This window comes from Mobula hypostoma, chromosome 21, assembly GCF_963921235.1.
Source record: "Mobula hypostoma chromosome 21, sMobHyp1.1, whole genome shotgun sequence".
Classification (NCBI taxonomy): Eukaryota; Metazoa; Chordata; class Chondrichthyes; order Myliobatiformes; family Myliobatidae; genus Mobula; species Mobula hypostoma.
In genome coordinates this window covers 17104809-17119912 of record NC_086117.1, presented here as the reverse complement: position 1 = coordinate 17119912, position 15104 = coordinate 17104809, and the positions used below count along the sequence as shown (strand labels likewise).

Here is a 15104-nt window from a genome sequence, read left to right as displayed (position 1 = left end):
ATCCTCAAAAAATTCCAGAAGATTAGTCAAGCATGATTTCCCCTTCGTAAATCCATGCTGACTCAGACCAATCCTGTTACTGCTATCCAAATGTGCTGCTATTTCATCCTTTATAATTGACTTCAGCATCTTCCCCACCACTGATGTCAGGCTAACTGGTCTATAATTGCCTGTTTTCTCTCTCCCTCCTTTCTTAAAAAGTGGGATAACATTAGCTACCCTCCAGTCCTCAGGAACTGATCCTGAATCTATAGAACATTGGAAAATGATTACCAATACGTCTACGATTTCTAGAGCCACCTCCTTGTACCCTGGGGTGCAGACCATCAGGCCCTGGGGATTTATCAGCCTTCAGTCCTGTCAGTCTATCCAACACCATTTTCTGCCTAATGTGAACATTATTTCCTTCATTTCCTCGGTTACCCTAGGTCCTCTGGCCACTATTACATCTGGGAGATTGTTTGTGTCTTCCCCAGTGAAGACAGATCCAAAGTACCTGTTCAACTCGTCTGCCATTTCCTTGTTCCCCATAATAAATTCACCCATTTCTGTCTTCAAGGGCCCAACTTTGGTCTTAACTAATTTTTTTCCTCTTCACATACCTAAAGAAGCTTTTACTATCCTCCTTTATACTCTTGGCTAGATTGCCTTCGTATCTCATCTTTTCTCCCCATATTGCCTTTTTATTTATCCTCTGTTGCTCTTTAAAAGTTTCCCAATCCTCCAGCTTCCCGCGTGCACTTGTGCGGCCATTAGATACAACACCTTGCCTGGAGAGAACAGTTTTTAAGTAGCATCAGTTGTGTGACCTTTGTGTTCAAAAAGCAGTGATTTTGGTCACTGATAGTTGGTGAGAAATAAGCAGTTAGACAATTCAGAGCTGTTTTACTCTCTGCGGTTTCAAGCATTGAGGCTTGGAAACACCAGAAATGACTGAGAAGGAAAATTAAATGATTTCACTCCTTCAACAAGTTAGGAACAGTGACGAATTTGAAGATATCGACAATCATCTTGAATGTTCCAATGAAAATGAAGATTTGGAGGATGCAATTGTCAATAGCATCATATGAATCAATCGTCAATAACATCATATCGGCGGGAGGAGAAGATGGCACCGCGACGCAGCGCGCAGCTCTCCAGTGAAATGATATCGTATTTCTTAAATAGGGTACCGTGCACAATTCTGATTTGATGGAGACAGCCGTGGAGAAGCACGGAGGAACATCTGGAGAAACTTCTGAAATGCCCGGTTCGCTGCCGCTGCTACTGTGCAATCAAGAATCTCCAGAGGGAAGGCCCCAAAATCCTCGGCTTTTCCTGCTGCTGGCGGCCAGGGATGGGGTCAAAGCGCTCGGCAGAGATGGTGCTTGGTGTCGGAGGGCTGGTCAGAAGCTCAAAGTTTTCAGACGACTCAGAGTTGGACTGTTGTCGGGTATGGCAGGGAGAGTTTTCTTCCTTCTCCCATCTGCGTAAGATGTTGGACTTTCGAGAGACTTTGAACTTTTTTACTGTGCCCACGGCCTGTTTTTCGTCAAGTTATGGTATTGCTTGCACTGTTGTAACTATATGTTATAATTATGTGTTTTTTGTCAGTTCTTCAGTCTTGGTCTGTCCTGTGTTTCTGTGATATCACACCGGAGGAATATTGTATCATTTCTTAATGCATGCATTACTAAATGACAATAAAAGAGGACTGTGTGTCCTCATAATCTAATCTAATCTAATGAAGGCAATCCATTATCTGTGCTAATTTTGTTCATTTACAGGCAATCAATGTGGCAGCGTACAGGTGCACTGGATGAATTCCTCCATTGATAACAATTATGAACTAATACACAGTTTTATAGTTTTGTAGTAATTTTGATAGAATTGTAATCGGTTCTGTATTTTATTTGAATACATAATTGGATACTCAATTAAACTGCAGTTTGTCTTTTTTATACCTTGTTAACTATTTCCATGAAACTTCAGCCAATTGGGGCAGCCACCTAATTGGGCCAAAATGTACTGGTCCTGATTAACTGGAATCTATTGTATTATCCTTTCTGCAAATGTGTGTGTACACCTACTGTTTTTTTTTAACTCATGCATGTCTGGTGGCCTTCGTAGCAACACGCACAAAATGCTGGATGAACTCAGCAGGCCTGACAGCATCTATGGAAATTAATAAACAGCCAACATTTCAGGCTGAGACCCTTCTTCAGGAAAACCTTCATATTGTGTTTCATTAGTCACTGCCTGTTCTGTCATTAGAGATAAGAAACACATTATTAAAAAAAATGCAATCTCTAGCTCACAAATAGGTTAAATTTACTGCTCTTTTATTCAGATTTGAATCCTATCTTACATTATTTTAGGTACATTAACCATTTACAGTCACGTCTTGGCCTCATTATGAGAACCTTGTGTTGTTTAACAACACTGAATCATCCTGACCCCATTCCCTGGTACTTGCTTACCTCTATATTTGTCACGCCTGGGATAAATTTGAATGCTGGACATAGCTGAGGGATGTTGTCTGATTCTTAGAAATTGGCAGCACAGGTTGTCTGTGAAGGCAACAAATTGAAGAAACTTGTATTATTAGATCCTTATAAGATGTCGAGAACAGTATTCCACCCAGCAACAGCAAAATATTTTCATCATGAAAAGTGCCTGCACACTTCCAGATTGCTAGTGGCATGGACTTTTCTAAAAGCAATCAGCCCACTAAGTTCTTGGTGGGATGTAAAATCTGCAAAATACATTAAGTGTAATGTACTGGCAGCCCATCTGGTGCATGTGAATGGGAGCAGCTTTGAACAGGAACACACTGGGTATTGTGCACGGTTCTGGTTACCCAGCTGTAGGATGCGATTAAGTTAGAGAGGGTGCAGAAAATATTCACAAGGATGTCACCAGGACTGTAGAGCTTGAATGATAAGGTAAGGTTGAATAGGCTTGTTTTCCCTGGAGTGTAGGAGGTTGAGAGTTGACCTTCTAAAGGTACATAAAGTTTTGAAAGGCACTGATAAATTAGGTGGTCACAGTCTTTTTCCCAGGGTAGAAAAACCTAAAACTCAAGGACAAAGAGTAAAGGTGAGAGGGAAAGATTTAAAAGGGGCCTGAGGGGAAGTTTTTCACATAGAGGGCAAATTGGTATTTTGGCTTATTATTATTGCATGTGGACTAATTCCAATCCAATAACGAGGTGCAGAGAAAATTTTTGTTTAGCATGCCATCTATCATGTCATCACAACAGTGCATTGAAGTTTGTATAAGGGGTTCCCTGCCTGGGGTTCACAGACCTTTTGCTTAATGGTGTCTGTCCATGGCATAAAAAAAGATTGGGAACACCTGGAAGGGAAAGCAATAACAGGATGCAAAATAAAGTATGACAGAGAAAGTGCAGTGCAGGCAGACAGTGAGAGGGCAAGGCCATAATGAGGCAGACTATCATCATCATAGCTTGTCACAGCAGACAGTCAGCCACTCTAGTGTTGTTTGGTTGATGTTGAGCAGGTCAGTGTCAGCTAAATCAGGTGGGAGTGGGCAGTTGCGCAGAATGTGTTCAATGTTCTGCACCCTTTCGCCACACTCACAGGATTCGCTGGTCTTTAAACCCCACTTCACCATGTTGTCTCCCGTCCTACAAACTCCCGCTCTCGCTCTGTTGAGAGTGCACCACTTCCGTCTGTCAAGCAGTGCCCCGTCTGGTAACATTTCTGTGGGGTCTTGCACTGTATTGTTTGGTGGGGTTCTGGCTTCTGTTTGTTGCCAGAGGTCAATCCTGTATGTTTGGGGGGATGTTCCGTGCGGTAGTTCCTCCACTGTAGCAAAGCTTTTCCTCGATTTTAGGCTGTTGGAAACTGGCACATGATGATGTAGTGGGTGCCATGGATCCGAGTTCTGTTTACCTTTTTCAATTTTTGTTGTAGTGTGTCTTCAGATCTCTGGGGGAGCAATGCCTGCAAGTCTGTAAGTGATGTTAGTGGGTGTAGGGTGCAGTGTGCCCGTGATTATTCAGCAGGCTTCTTTAAGCAATGGGTCTATTTTCTTCACTTGAGCTGATCTGCCCCACACAGGTGCACAGTATTCTGCAGGTGCATAGCAGAGTGCTAGGGCAGTTGATCTAAGTGTGTGAGCATTAGCTCCCCATTTCGTGCCTGCTAATTTTTTCAAGAGAGAATTGCCAGAGCCAACTTTCCCTCGGAGTTTTTGGATGTGGGTGGCAAATCAGAGTGTCCTATCCTGCGTCACATCCAGGTAAATTGGAGTCGGATGGTGTTCGAGCTCCTACCCACACCAGAAGATCTTGAGTTTCTGAGCTGCTTCTTGATTCCTTAGGTGGAATGCACACACTTGAGTTTTTGATGGATTTGGGTCCAGAGACCATTTTTCATAATACTGCTTCATTGTTTCGAGGACTGCTGTAAGTCGTACTTCAACTTCTTGGAAGGAGTTAGCTTGTGTTGCTATGCATAGGTCGTCTGCATAGATAAATCTGTGTGTGTGAGGAAAGGTTGGTTGGTTGTTTGTGTAGACATTAAATAGCAGAGGTGCCAGGATTGATCCCTGTGGTAGTCCGTTCTTTTGTGGACACCACCTACTCTTAATTCCATTCATTTCTACATAAAATCTACTATTTTCTAGGAGGCTTCTTATTACTTTGACTGTGGTTTCGTTCTTTAACATTTTAGATAATTTCAGTAAAAGGCCTCTGTGATTCACAGTGTCGTATGCTGCTGTTAAGTCAATGAATACTGCCCCTGTAATTTGTCGCATTTCAAAGCCATCCTCAATATACTGGATTAAGTTCAGCACTTGACCGCAGCAAAAGTGGCCTGGCCTGAACCCGGCTTGGTCTGGTGTTAGAAGATCTTCGACTAAGGAGGATATTCTTTTCAGTATGAGTCTCTCGTAGAGTTTATAGAGGGTGCAGAGCAAGGAAATCGGTCTGTAGTTTTTAGGAATATTAGGATCTTTATTGGGTTTTAGGAGAGCAACAACTTTGGCTCTTTTCCACTTTTTAGGTATTTTTATTGATCTTAGACAACAGTTATAAAGGGACAGAAGCCAGTGGAGTGCTTTAGGTCCAACATGTTTAAGGAATTCATTAAGAATCCCATCTATGCCGGCAGCTTTGTTGGATTTTAGCTGTGATACTTCATCCTTTAATTCTTCTAGGGTGAGAGGCGGGAAGTTGTTATTCCCGTTTGAAAGAGCTGACTCCATCTCCTGATGTTGCTTTTTCTTTTGCCTCTGTTCCTTGTTATTTGGTTGATCGTTTAGTATTAGTTGGTAGGCAACCTGGTTGGGTGTTAGGGCAGCAATTCTCTGTGGTGGTCTATTGTCTGAGTTGAGTTTCTGAACAGTTGCCCATGCCTTCTTACTGCCAATCCTGACATTACGTGCCAGACCAAGTGATCCAGTGGGTGGTAAAAGGATAAACCCTCGGCCCACTGGAAATCACAAAAAGGTAGACTATGAGGTCAAGATTTCATCTTATTGTACTAGGAGTCTCTTCAGTTGTCCTTTAACAGTGGGATAGAAGCAGTAAGGAACAAGCTGTCTGAGGAAGTCATATAGGTGTGTATGATTGCAATGTTTAAAAGACATTTGGACACATGGATAGAAAAGGTTTACAAGATTTAGAAGGATATGAGCTAAACATAAACAAATGGGACCAGCTTGGAAAGGCATCTTGGTCACATGGACCAGTTCCCACATTTGGGTCATTGTAGCCTCAGTGTTTTGTTTCTTTGAAGTGCCTGTTGCCTTGCTGTGTGGCTACGATAAACTTGATGAGAATAAATGAGAGTTCATCTCAACTCTGCAAAATGGGAGTGAATAGAGGCTGCCCATTCTGAAGGACTCGAAATAAGCCCAGTATTAGGGTTTATTAGGGCTTATTTCATCCTTTATATTTGATACTGAAATGGCATTCCCCTGCCCCTTCTCTCCAACTTTGTGACTCTGCTATCCACCACCACAGGAAACAACTGGCTTCAGGGCATCACTCCCTGTCTGCCATAGGTAGTGGATTCCAGCAGGAGGGTGCAAGGAGACTGAATTCTCACTGCTACCATCGAAAAGGAATTCAGGAGCTTGAGGTCTCACATCACCAAGTTCAGGAACGTGGTGATGTGAGACCCTTTAACCATCAGGGTCCTGAACCAGCGTGGATAACTTCACTCACCTCAACACTGAACTGATTCCACAACCTATACACTTATTTCCAAGCACTCTACAACACATATTCTCAGTATTAATTAATTAGCTAATCATTCATTCATTTACTTATCTAACTAACTATTTATTTATTTATTTGTATCCTTTTATTTGCACATTGGTTGTTTTTTCCAATCTTAGCTTATGTGAAGTTTTTCACTAATTCTATCGCATTTTTGTTCTATTGTGAATGCCCACAAGAAAATGAGTGTTGTATATGGGTGACATATATATACTTTGATAATAAATTTACTCTGAACTTTGGATGGTAAATGCTTATGTATTAGCTAGAGAACCCAGGAGAGCAGCAAGTACCCACAACCTGGGACCCTGTCAGTGGATCAACGATGTAAGACTGTAGCTGTGGTGATTTACAGGGAAACAGGGAGACCAGGATTCACTGTAGAAAGCTTGCTGGGAAAAAGAGGAAAGATTTTGAATTATATCTTGAGAGGCTTCAGTTCTGAAAGCTATCTGCTTACTTTATTGTTTATACAATTTCTTTTTTTTTCTGTACGTTGGGTGTTTGATGGTCTTGGTTTGTTTTTAATGGGTTCTATTGGTTTTCTTTTGTTTTGCAGCTGCGAGTAAGGAGACAAATCTTAAGCTTGCATAAAGTATGCATACTTTGATAATAAATATACATTGAACTTTGAAATAGCAGGTCAAGATTACCTTTAATAGTGCCGGTGGGAAACCTACAATGACACTGAACTAATGTTTATAAGGTTAATACAAAGAAGCTTGCAGACATCACATGATCCAACAATCTGTGAATAGAAAGCACAGGGATCAGAATACCATATGATCAAAATTCTAGGAATATCTCCAACCAGTGTTGGCAACTAAGAATGAACAGAAACCGATTTAGTCCTGTTCTGGAAAACATCCATGCTGTTCTTCTCTGGAGCAGGACAGGACGGGTCATGTGGCGCTACTTCCAGAATTCCTTGTTGAGTTTGTTCCCAGCTCCTGCCTTTTAGGTTAACTATTGTATCGAATGTCTCCTGAGTGCCGTTCATCAGGCGATAAGTCTGTTGTGGCCATTGTGGGGCAAAGTTGGAAACAGCTGGGATCTAAAATATAAATAAGAAGTTAAAATTGTTCTCCGATTGTGGGAAATATGGGAAGCCGTCGTTTACATAACTCTGAGGCTGCAGTGACCCGAGTGTGGGAATATCCACCCACGCAAACTCTGCGGAGAGGCTTGAATGTAAAATGATCCATGTGCAATCTTGGCTTTAGTCTGTGACTAACATTTACAACAAACCAACCCAGCAACTTGCAGATCATGCGAGCACTGTCCCATTATCCTCATAAACAAAAGGCTACACAAGGCACTGAGCACTGTTACATGTAATTTGTTACACACAGTCTGAGTAATCTCATTGTTATCCCACTTGAACTGCAGCTGAGATACCAAAACTGACATTTGCGGAACAGAAATTTAACTTGGATGGCATTAGTTTCGCTCCCTGGTCTCTAATTCTGTTGACATTAAGGATCTGGATATAAGCCACATTCAGCTGGCAGCCTTTTTGCGATGCCGTCCCCTGTGAAAAGCTGGAAACTCAGTACTGTAGCTGATCTTGAGACGCTTCGGACCCAAATTTGCAACTTTTCAAATGAGCAGCTGCTACTCTGTGGACATGGGAATGACGAGCAAAGAATTAAGAAGTGCGCAGCAAGAAGGGGGCTTTTTAGGTCAGAACAGACTGATGTCCGAATCTTCTCCTGTCTCTTATGAGTCACAGCCAGCTTGAGTCTCTGGATTTCCGCTCGTTGTCAGGCAATGGAAGTTATTTTCCAGTGATGTTTTCTTTGTTTGATAGTTCAATAATAAACTTTATTTATAAAAAATGGACAAAAATAATGAACACATGAGATTTGGCAGATGCCGGAAATCCAGAGCCTGGCACCCAAGGGTGCCACGGTAGTGTAGGGGTTAGCGCAACACTATTACGGCTCCGGGTGTCGGAGTTTGCACTTCAGTTCCGACGCTCTGTAAGAAAGTTCGTATGTCCTTCCCATGAGCACGTGGGTTTCCCCCAGGTGCCCCGGTTTTCTCCCACATTCCAAATGCATACCGATTAGTAGGTTAGTTAGTCATTGTACAACTGTTCTGTGATTGGACTAGGGTTAAATGGATGGGTTACTGGGCAGTGTAGTTCCTTAAACCAGAAGGGCCTGCTCCACACTGTATCACAAATTAAATAAAATAAAATTTAAAAATGCTGGAGGAACTCAGCAGGTCAGACAGCATCTATGGAAAGGAATAAACAGTCGATGATTCAGACCAATACCCCATCATCAGGACTGGAAAATAAGGGGGAAGAAGCCAAATTAAGGTGGGGGGGGGAGGAAAGGAGTACAAGTTGGCAGATGATAGGTGGGTGGGGGAGGGGGGATGAAATGAGAATTGCTAGGTAAATGACTGAAGAAGAAGGAATCTGATAGCAGAGAAAAATGGAAAATAATAATGCACGACCTTGTTTGCATTTTGTCAAGTCAATATATTCATAGTGTTGGCATCAAGTTATTTGAGTCTCTGCATAAAGTACCAATGCCACTCATACGGTCTCTTTAAAAGCATTTCTCTGTCTGCCATCCTGCACTCTGCCCTGTAACGCTGATAAGAAGGATGGAAGACAACCCACCAAGTCCTCATTCAAACAGAGTGAAGAATGCAAAACTGGCCAATGGCACCAACAGTCCGGTGTGTACAGTCACCTTGGATCAGAGGCCATCCCGCTGTCATAGGATTCACTGCTGAAGAATAAGGTGGCCGGGAGGGCTCTCAGACACACTTGCACCAGTGCAAACCACCTTTTCAGAATGAACCACCAAGACAACCAATGGGTAGTTCAGAACAGAAAAGGCACAGCAGCCCCCATAAACTAACTGAGGCTTTCAGGCCACAAAGGCTAAATTGTACAGATCTGTGAACTCACTCCTGAGCCCTTGGAAGGGGCACGTTCCCACTGTTTTTATTTCTTTACACACAGCACCAACACCTCTGACTTAAAATATACAAAAGACGCCACACAACAAGTTAATGCTCTTCCCAGCTGCGACGATAGTAGACAGCATTCAATTAAAATATTACAGTGCTGTGCTGGAAGTTAGGCTTGTCAGAAATGCACATTCTTTGGTCTCTTTTAGAAAAGAGCTTGTAAAAGCCATGGGGGAAAAAAAGCAACATATAGAATTAAAAGCAAGAAAGCATTTCTGTTTGCACAGTGCCTTTCACAGGTTCAAGATGTTGCAAAGTGCTTTCAGTTGTAATGCAGTGCAGATGCAGGTAGAAACACCAGAGTCAATTTGTGCATAAATAGATCTCACAAGTACCAATGCGATAATGACCACATTTTCTGTTTATGAAATACCAGTCTAGGGATAAATTCCATTCAGAATTCTTATCCGAATTCAAATTGTCAGAAGTTGCTTTGAATAAGTAAACTTGTGCGTTAATGCTCAAGGTTTAAAAGGGGGTTTCATTTCCCCTGTTTAATGTTTATTATGTAAAGTTCATTCCTGTGAAATTGTAATGCAGCTGTGCGACTATTTTTTTAAACACATATTACACAAATGTGTGAATCAGGGGAAATGAAAACCTGAGGGTCCTCTGTAGACACTAAACTATAATTATTACAGACAGCATCACAACCACAAGAGAATAGGCAGGTGTCCTGCATGAAGGGTTTTACCAGTGCTAATTGTAGATGGTTCAGGTACCACCTTACTGTTAGCTTCCCCAAACCTCTGGCCGTAATGCCAACAAAACAACATTTTCAGGGAATCATGGAAATGTCCTGGTCAGGAAGTCGCTTATTTATTTATTTTTTAATTTATTGAAATTCATCATGGAATTGGCCTTTCCAGCCCCTCGGGCCATGCCGCTCAGCAATTCTTCATTAATGGCATTGTGTCTTCAGGTACAAGATCCTAATTTCCCTGTTTCCCTAAATTGGGTGCAAAACTCTGGAAAGCTCTGAAATTCCCTGTAAACCTTTTATTTTTATCCTTTTAGACAACCCTCAAAATCTACATCTTATATCATGATTTCAGGATGTCCTAAATCAAACTTAGATTATTTACTGCCTATTATGCCGCTGGTGTTTTGGGTCCTCCATCTCTGGTTGTTCAGGGCTTCCTTCGTCATGTCAGTAATTCCCTCTCCATTATCACTACTGTCAGTCATGCAAGTCCCGGGTGGAGACTCAGGAATACCATCGCACTCAGATGTAAAAGGTTCTACATTACTGTTTCCGTAACAGTTTTGTTTTATCAGTCAGGGCTGTTAGCCTGAGCTGAACCCACGAACCTGGAGGACTGGTGGACCACTCTTAGCACGGCCTCTACCCTTTGACCTGTTTGGCATGGGTGACCCTACCAAGAGTCAAAGCATAAAGCCCTGACTCCAGCCAACACCTGTGGGTCACTGAAGCACGCAAGCCTCCAAACCCAACGACAAGGTTGTGGTCCTCTTTGAGGCTGACTTAGATGTTAGATTTTTATTGAATACACTCCTGCCATCTTGCAAACCATTATTAGGGTATCTTGTAACTTACTCTATTCCAAGACCTCAAGTTGTCTGAATAGATTTCAGCACGAATAAACATTGGGAAAGTATTGTCACATTTATTTTGCAGGGGAAAAAACACAAACAGTTGTCTGAAAATTGATGCAAACAAAATATAATCAGGCTTGCAGTCTCCCTTCTCTTTTTGGCATTCCCTTGGGGTTCAGCATAATCTGGATTGAATATATACTGTTTGTACTGAATGACGACAGTTGTTTAAGTTCACAAAGTAGTTGGCTATATGAAACATTGAAAATTGTTGTCACCTGGTATGCCTTAAGTACTGTAAATAGAGCTTGGAAATCTTTGGCTGGGAGTGATATGCTTGGCTTTGTTGGGCTCCATGCTAAGTAATGGAAATATTCCTAGATTTAGAAATTAATGTCATTAGAAAGCAAGGTTAAGGAAGAAAAGTGAGGTGATTGGAATGAAGCATTAAAGATTATGGAGGATTCTGATACCAAATGACTCAAGCTAAAATATGGAAATTTTGGAACAAAGGACAAGAGGTACACAAAACTGTAAGGAGTGTAGACAGGGTAAATGCAAGCAGGGTTTTTCCATTGAGGCTGTGTGAGACTACAGCCAGAGGTCATGGGTTAAGGGTGAAAGGTGAGGTGTTTAAGGGAAACATGAGGACGATTCCCTTCACTCAGGTGTTGAGAGCGTGGAATGAGCTGCCAGCAGAAGTAGTGAATGCGGGTTCAATTTCAACATGTAAGAGAAACTCAGATAGGTACGTGGGTGGGGGGTGGGGTGGTATGGGGGGCTGTGGTCCCGGTGTGGGTCAATGGGAGGACTCAGAATAATAGTTTGGCACAGACTAGATGAACCTAAGGGCTTCTCTATGCTGTATGAATCTTTGACTCTAGAAGAGGAATTTTATTTTGCTCATAGATAATAAAGTGATGCAATAAGCTACTAAATTCTAAAGGCAGCTGGATTCAAAGGAGAACACAGAATTAGAGATCAGACAGGGAGGAATAATTGGACCTCATGGCATGTCCCTGATCTTAAGTATTCTTATGTAATATATATATATCCCAGTAATCATGCTCTTCAATGGTCCAACTGTTCCTTTAAGAATAGTGGGTACTGTATGTGGGAAAGTGTTTCTCCATTAGATGACAGGATGTATTGGAGCTGCTGAATTTCTTACAACTGAGCCTAATGTACTGCAACTAGGGGCAGAATAACGGAACAATAGCGCAGTATTTGTCATATAATGGATCCAATATGAAGCCGTACATGAACTCGGCTCATAAAGCAGGGAGCCCCCTTTTTACTATAAACTGTATTGGCTTCCATTTAAAATTAACAGAGAACGAGCCTGTAATTCATCCAAGGGATGGCTAGAGCTGCAGTGTATCATTAGACGACCCTCATATCCAATACAGTAAGCTACTGGTAAGAATTTATTTCTGAGTCTTGCCGGGGTTTGGCATTGTGGAAACTGGGACCTTAGTGAGTGGGCATTCTTTGACAGTCATGCCACCGTACATAAGGCTGACTCAGCACCTTCAGATGAAGATTAGAGCAACTTAAAAATAATTAAAATAAAGTAAATCAGGAGACCCTTGTAGCCTATTGATTAGGAGAGCCTTGGCTAGATAGATCACCCTTTATTCCTATTCATCAATGAAGCAGCCCTCCCAGTGCTGACTTAGTAAAATTATGTCGCCTTCAAATTGATTCGTTAGATAAATATTGATCCCTTAAAACTAGTTGAACATATCCTGAGAGAGAGAGGCATACAAACCATCTGCAATATTTTTTAAAGAAAGATTAAACTCTACAGCTCGTTGCCAGTTTGTACCTATTGATGTTGGTTACTTAAAAGTACCTGTGATTGTGGCTCCGTGCCCCAGCTGTGGAGCAGATTCCTCCGTGCTGTTGCTTTCAAAATCATTCGGCTTCTCTGCTTGTCTTAAAAACTGGTTGCACTGTTTAGTAGAGGCAGCACTCAGGTGGCTGGAGTACCTCAGACAGATACAGACAGTGGGTGCTTTGTCTCAGCTCGGAATAAGCCGACCCTCACTGCCACTCTGCAGGAACTCTGGACGTTGCAAGGGGCGGAGGTCAAGTGATGAGAAGAATGCCGAAGGGAGCCAGATAGAATGGTGCAGTCAGAGGGGACAAGACCAGACTGGAGCCGAGGACAGCTCACACAGTAAAGGCTTGTTGTGGATAAAGGAGGGACCAACATTTTTAAAGCAACTGGCCATCCAGCCAATCAGATATAGATAGTAATTGTGTCTGTGTTTGGAAGGATGGGGAGGGGTGGGATGGATGTCCATTTCTGTCCTGAATTGGGCTCTTTATTCCCATGAAAGAAATTACTTTGAAACGAAGGAATTAGATCTAGTGGCGACAAAAAATAAGTCAGGACTGCAAGAAAGCTGTCTTTTTCTTGGAAGTGCAGACTTTGTGATCCCCGTGTGTAAATCTGTATTTCTTTTCTTCCATGAGAATATACCAGGTTTGTGCAAATAAATGGCATAAAGATTAAGTTGTGGAAATAACCAGAACCAACAGTAAAATTTTAACTTCTGCCTCTACTTTATATTTACAATCAGAAATACAATGAACAGTGCAAGCTCTGGAAATCCGATGAAACAAACCAAGAGTGGCAGTGTAGACCCATCCGTTTCAGCGGAGGGAAAAATTCTATGTTAGTCCTGAAAATTTAGAGAAGCAAGAATTTTGTTTTTAAAAGATGAGGAAGTCTGAAGATGCTGGAAATCCAAAGCAACATACACAAAATGACAGAGGAACTCAGCAGGTCAGACAGCATCTATGGGAAGGAGTAAACAGTTGACAAATTGGGCCGAGACCCTTCTTCAGGATGGATTTTTCTTTGCCTTGTACTGCTAAAGATTTAAGAAGAACTTCTGAAGTTTTTTGGTAGCATGGTTCAGTAGGCTTGGGCAGAGAAAGTCACTTGATAAATGAAGACAACTGATGTCAGGGGTGATAAACCAAAAACTGGAAATTTCTGAACATGAATTTCCACTTCTGCGCCTCCTCTGTACCTACTCTGATGAGAAATCAGTTAAGTTGTTTCAAGTTTCCTTAAACTTTGGTCATGTACCCAAGAACAGTAATTCTTCCTAAACCATTACATTGATATAGTATCTTTCAGGCTGCTTTTCTACCTACATGAGCTCGACCAGTTTTATGTTTAGTCACGTGGGTTACCACATCCTGGATGAATGCTGTGTTGTACCGGCCTCCTCAAGGCAGCCATCTGATAATAGAAATTGTTGGTGAGGTTAGCTATGAGAGCCAAAGGCCACTGATGACAATATTAATGACAATGCCAATAAAGGAAAGGTTAGAATGGCTAATAATAATGACAATCTAGCATCAATTAAATAGAAGTCTACAGTCCACTTTCTCTATTTTTTCATAAAGTGAGGATTTATATTATTTCTGACTCTTGCTGCTCTAATATAACTAGTTCAAAGTAAGTAATACCACCAACATGAAGACAAGAATTCCTTATCCCTCGGAATGGATGTTGTGGCTTCAGGAATCAGTGCATTTTTTGCTAATTTATTTTCTTTTCACCTTCTGAATGAAATGAAACGCACAATACCTTGAGGATTTCACTGGGTTTTGCCACCAACATCTGCCTCCGCTCCGCTTCGGTTTCCTGCTGAACACAAGTGGGAACCATCTTGCTGTTGAGGGAGTGCAGTGTAGGTTCACGAGGTTAATTTCCAGGATGGCGGGACTGTCATGTGCTGAAAGATTGGAGCAACTGGGCTTGTATACACTGGAATTTAGAAGGATGAGAGGGGATCTGATTGAAACATATAAGATTATTAAGGGATTGGACATGCTAGAGGCAGGAAACATGTTCCCGATGTTGCGGGGGGGGGGGGCGGGGTCCGGAACCAGAGGCCACAATTTGAGAATAAGGGGTAGGCCATTTAGAATGGAGTTGAGGAAAAACTTTTTCACTCAGAGAGTTGTGGATCTGTGGAATACTCTGCCTTAATATTAACGGAGTCAAAGGATATGGGGAGAAGGCAGGAACGGGGTACTGATTGTGGATGATCAGCCATGATCACAATGAATGGCAGTGCTGGCTTGAAAGGCCAAATGGCCTACTCCTGCACCTATTGTCTATTGAAACTTTATTTCCTGCAGTGTAGGAGAATGGGAGGAGATTTGATAGAGGTATACAAAATTATGAGGAGTGTGGATAGGGTAAATGCAAGCAGGCTTTTACTACTGAGGTTGGGGAAGATCTAGAACTAGAGTTCATTGAATTGAATTGACTTTATTGCTTACATCCTTCATCTAC

General features: G+C 41.9%; 1 protein-coding gene across 1 annotated transcript in view; it reads right to left on the bottom strand.

Moving 5' to 3' along the window:
- Positions 1-12936, bottom strand: part of LOC134359825 (SH2 domain-containing protein 3C-like) — a 216378-nt gene extending 203442 nt beyond the window's left edge. The window contains exons 1-2 of the mRNA XM_063073528.1: positions 12636-12936; positions 2460-2549 (exon numbers count right to left, since the gene is read on the bottom strand). Coding sequence (XP_062929598.1) covers positions 2460-2502 — 43 coding nt within the window. The 5' untranslated portion in view covers positions 2503-2549; positions 12636-12936. The remainder of the gene's footprint in view (positions 1-2459; positions 2550-12635) is intronic.
- Positions 12937-15104: the final 2168 nt, after the last annotated feature.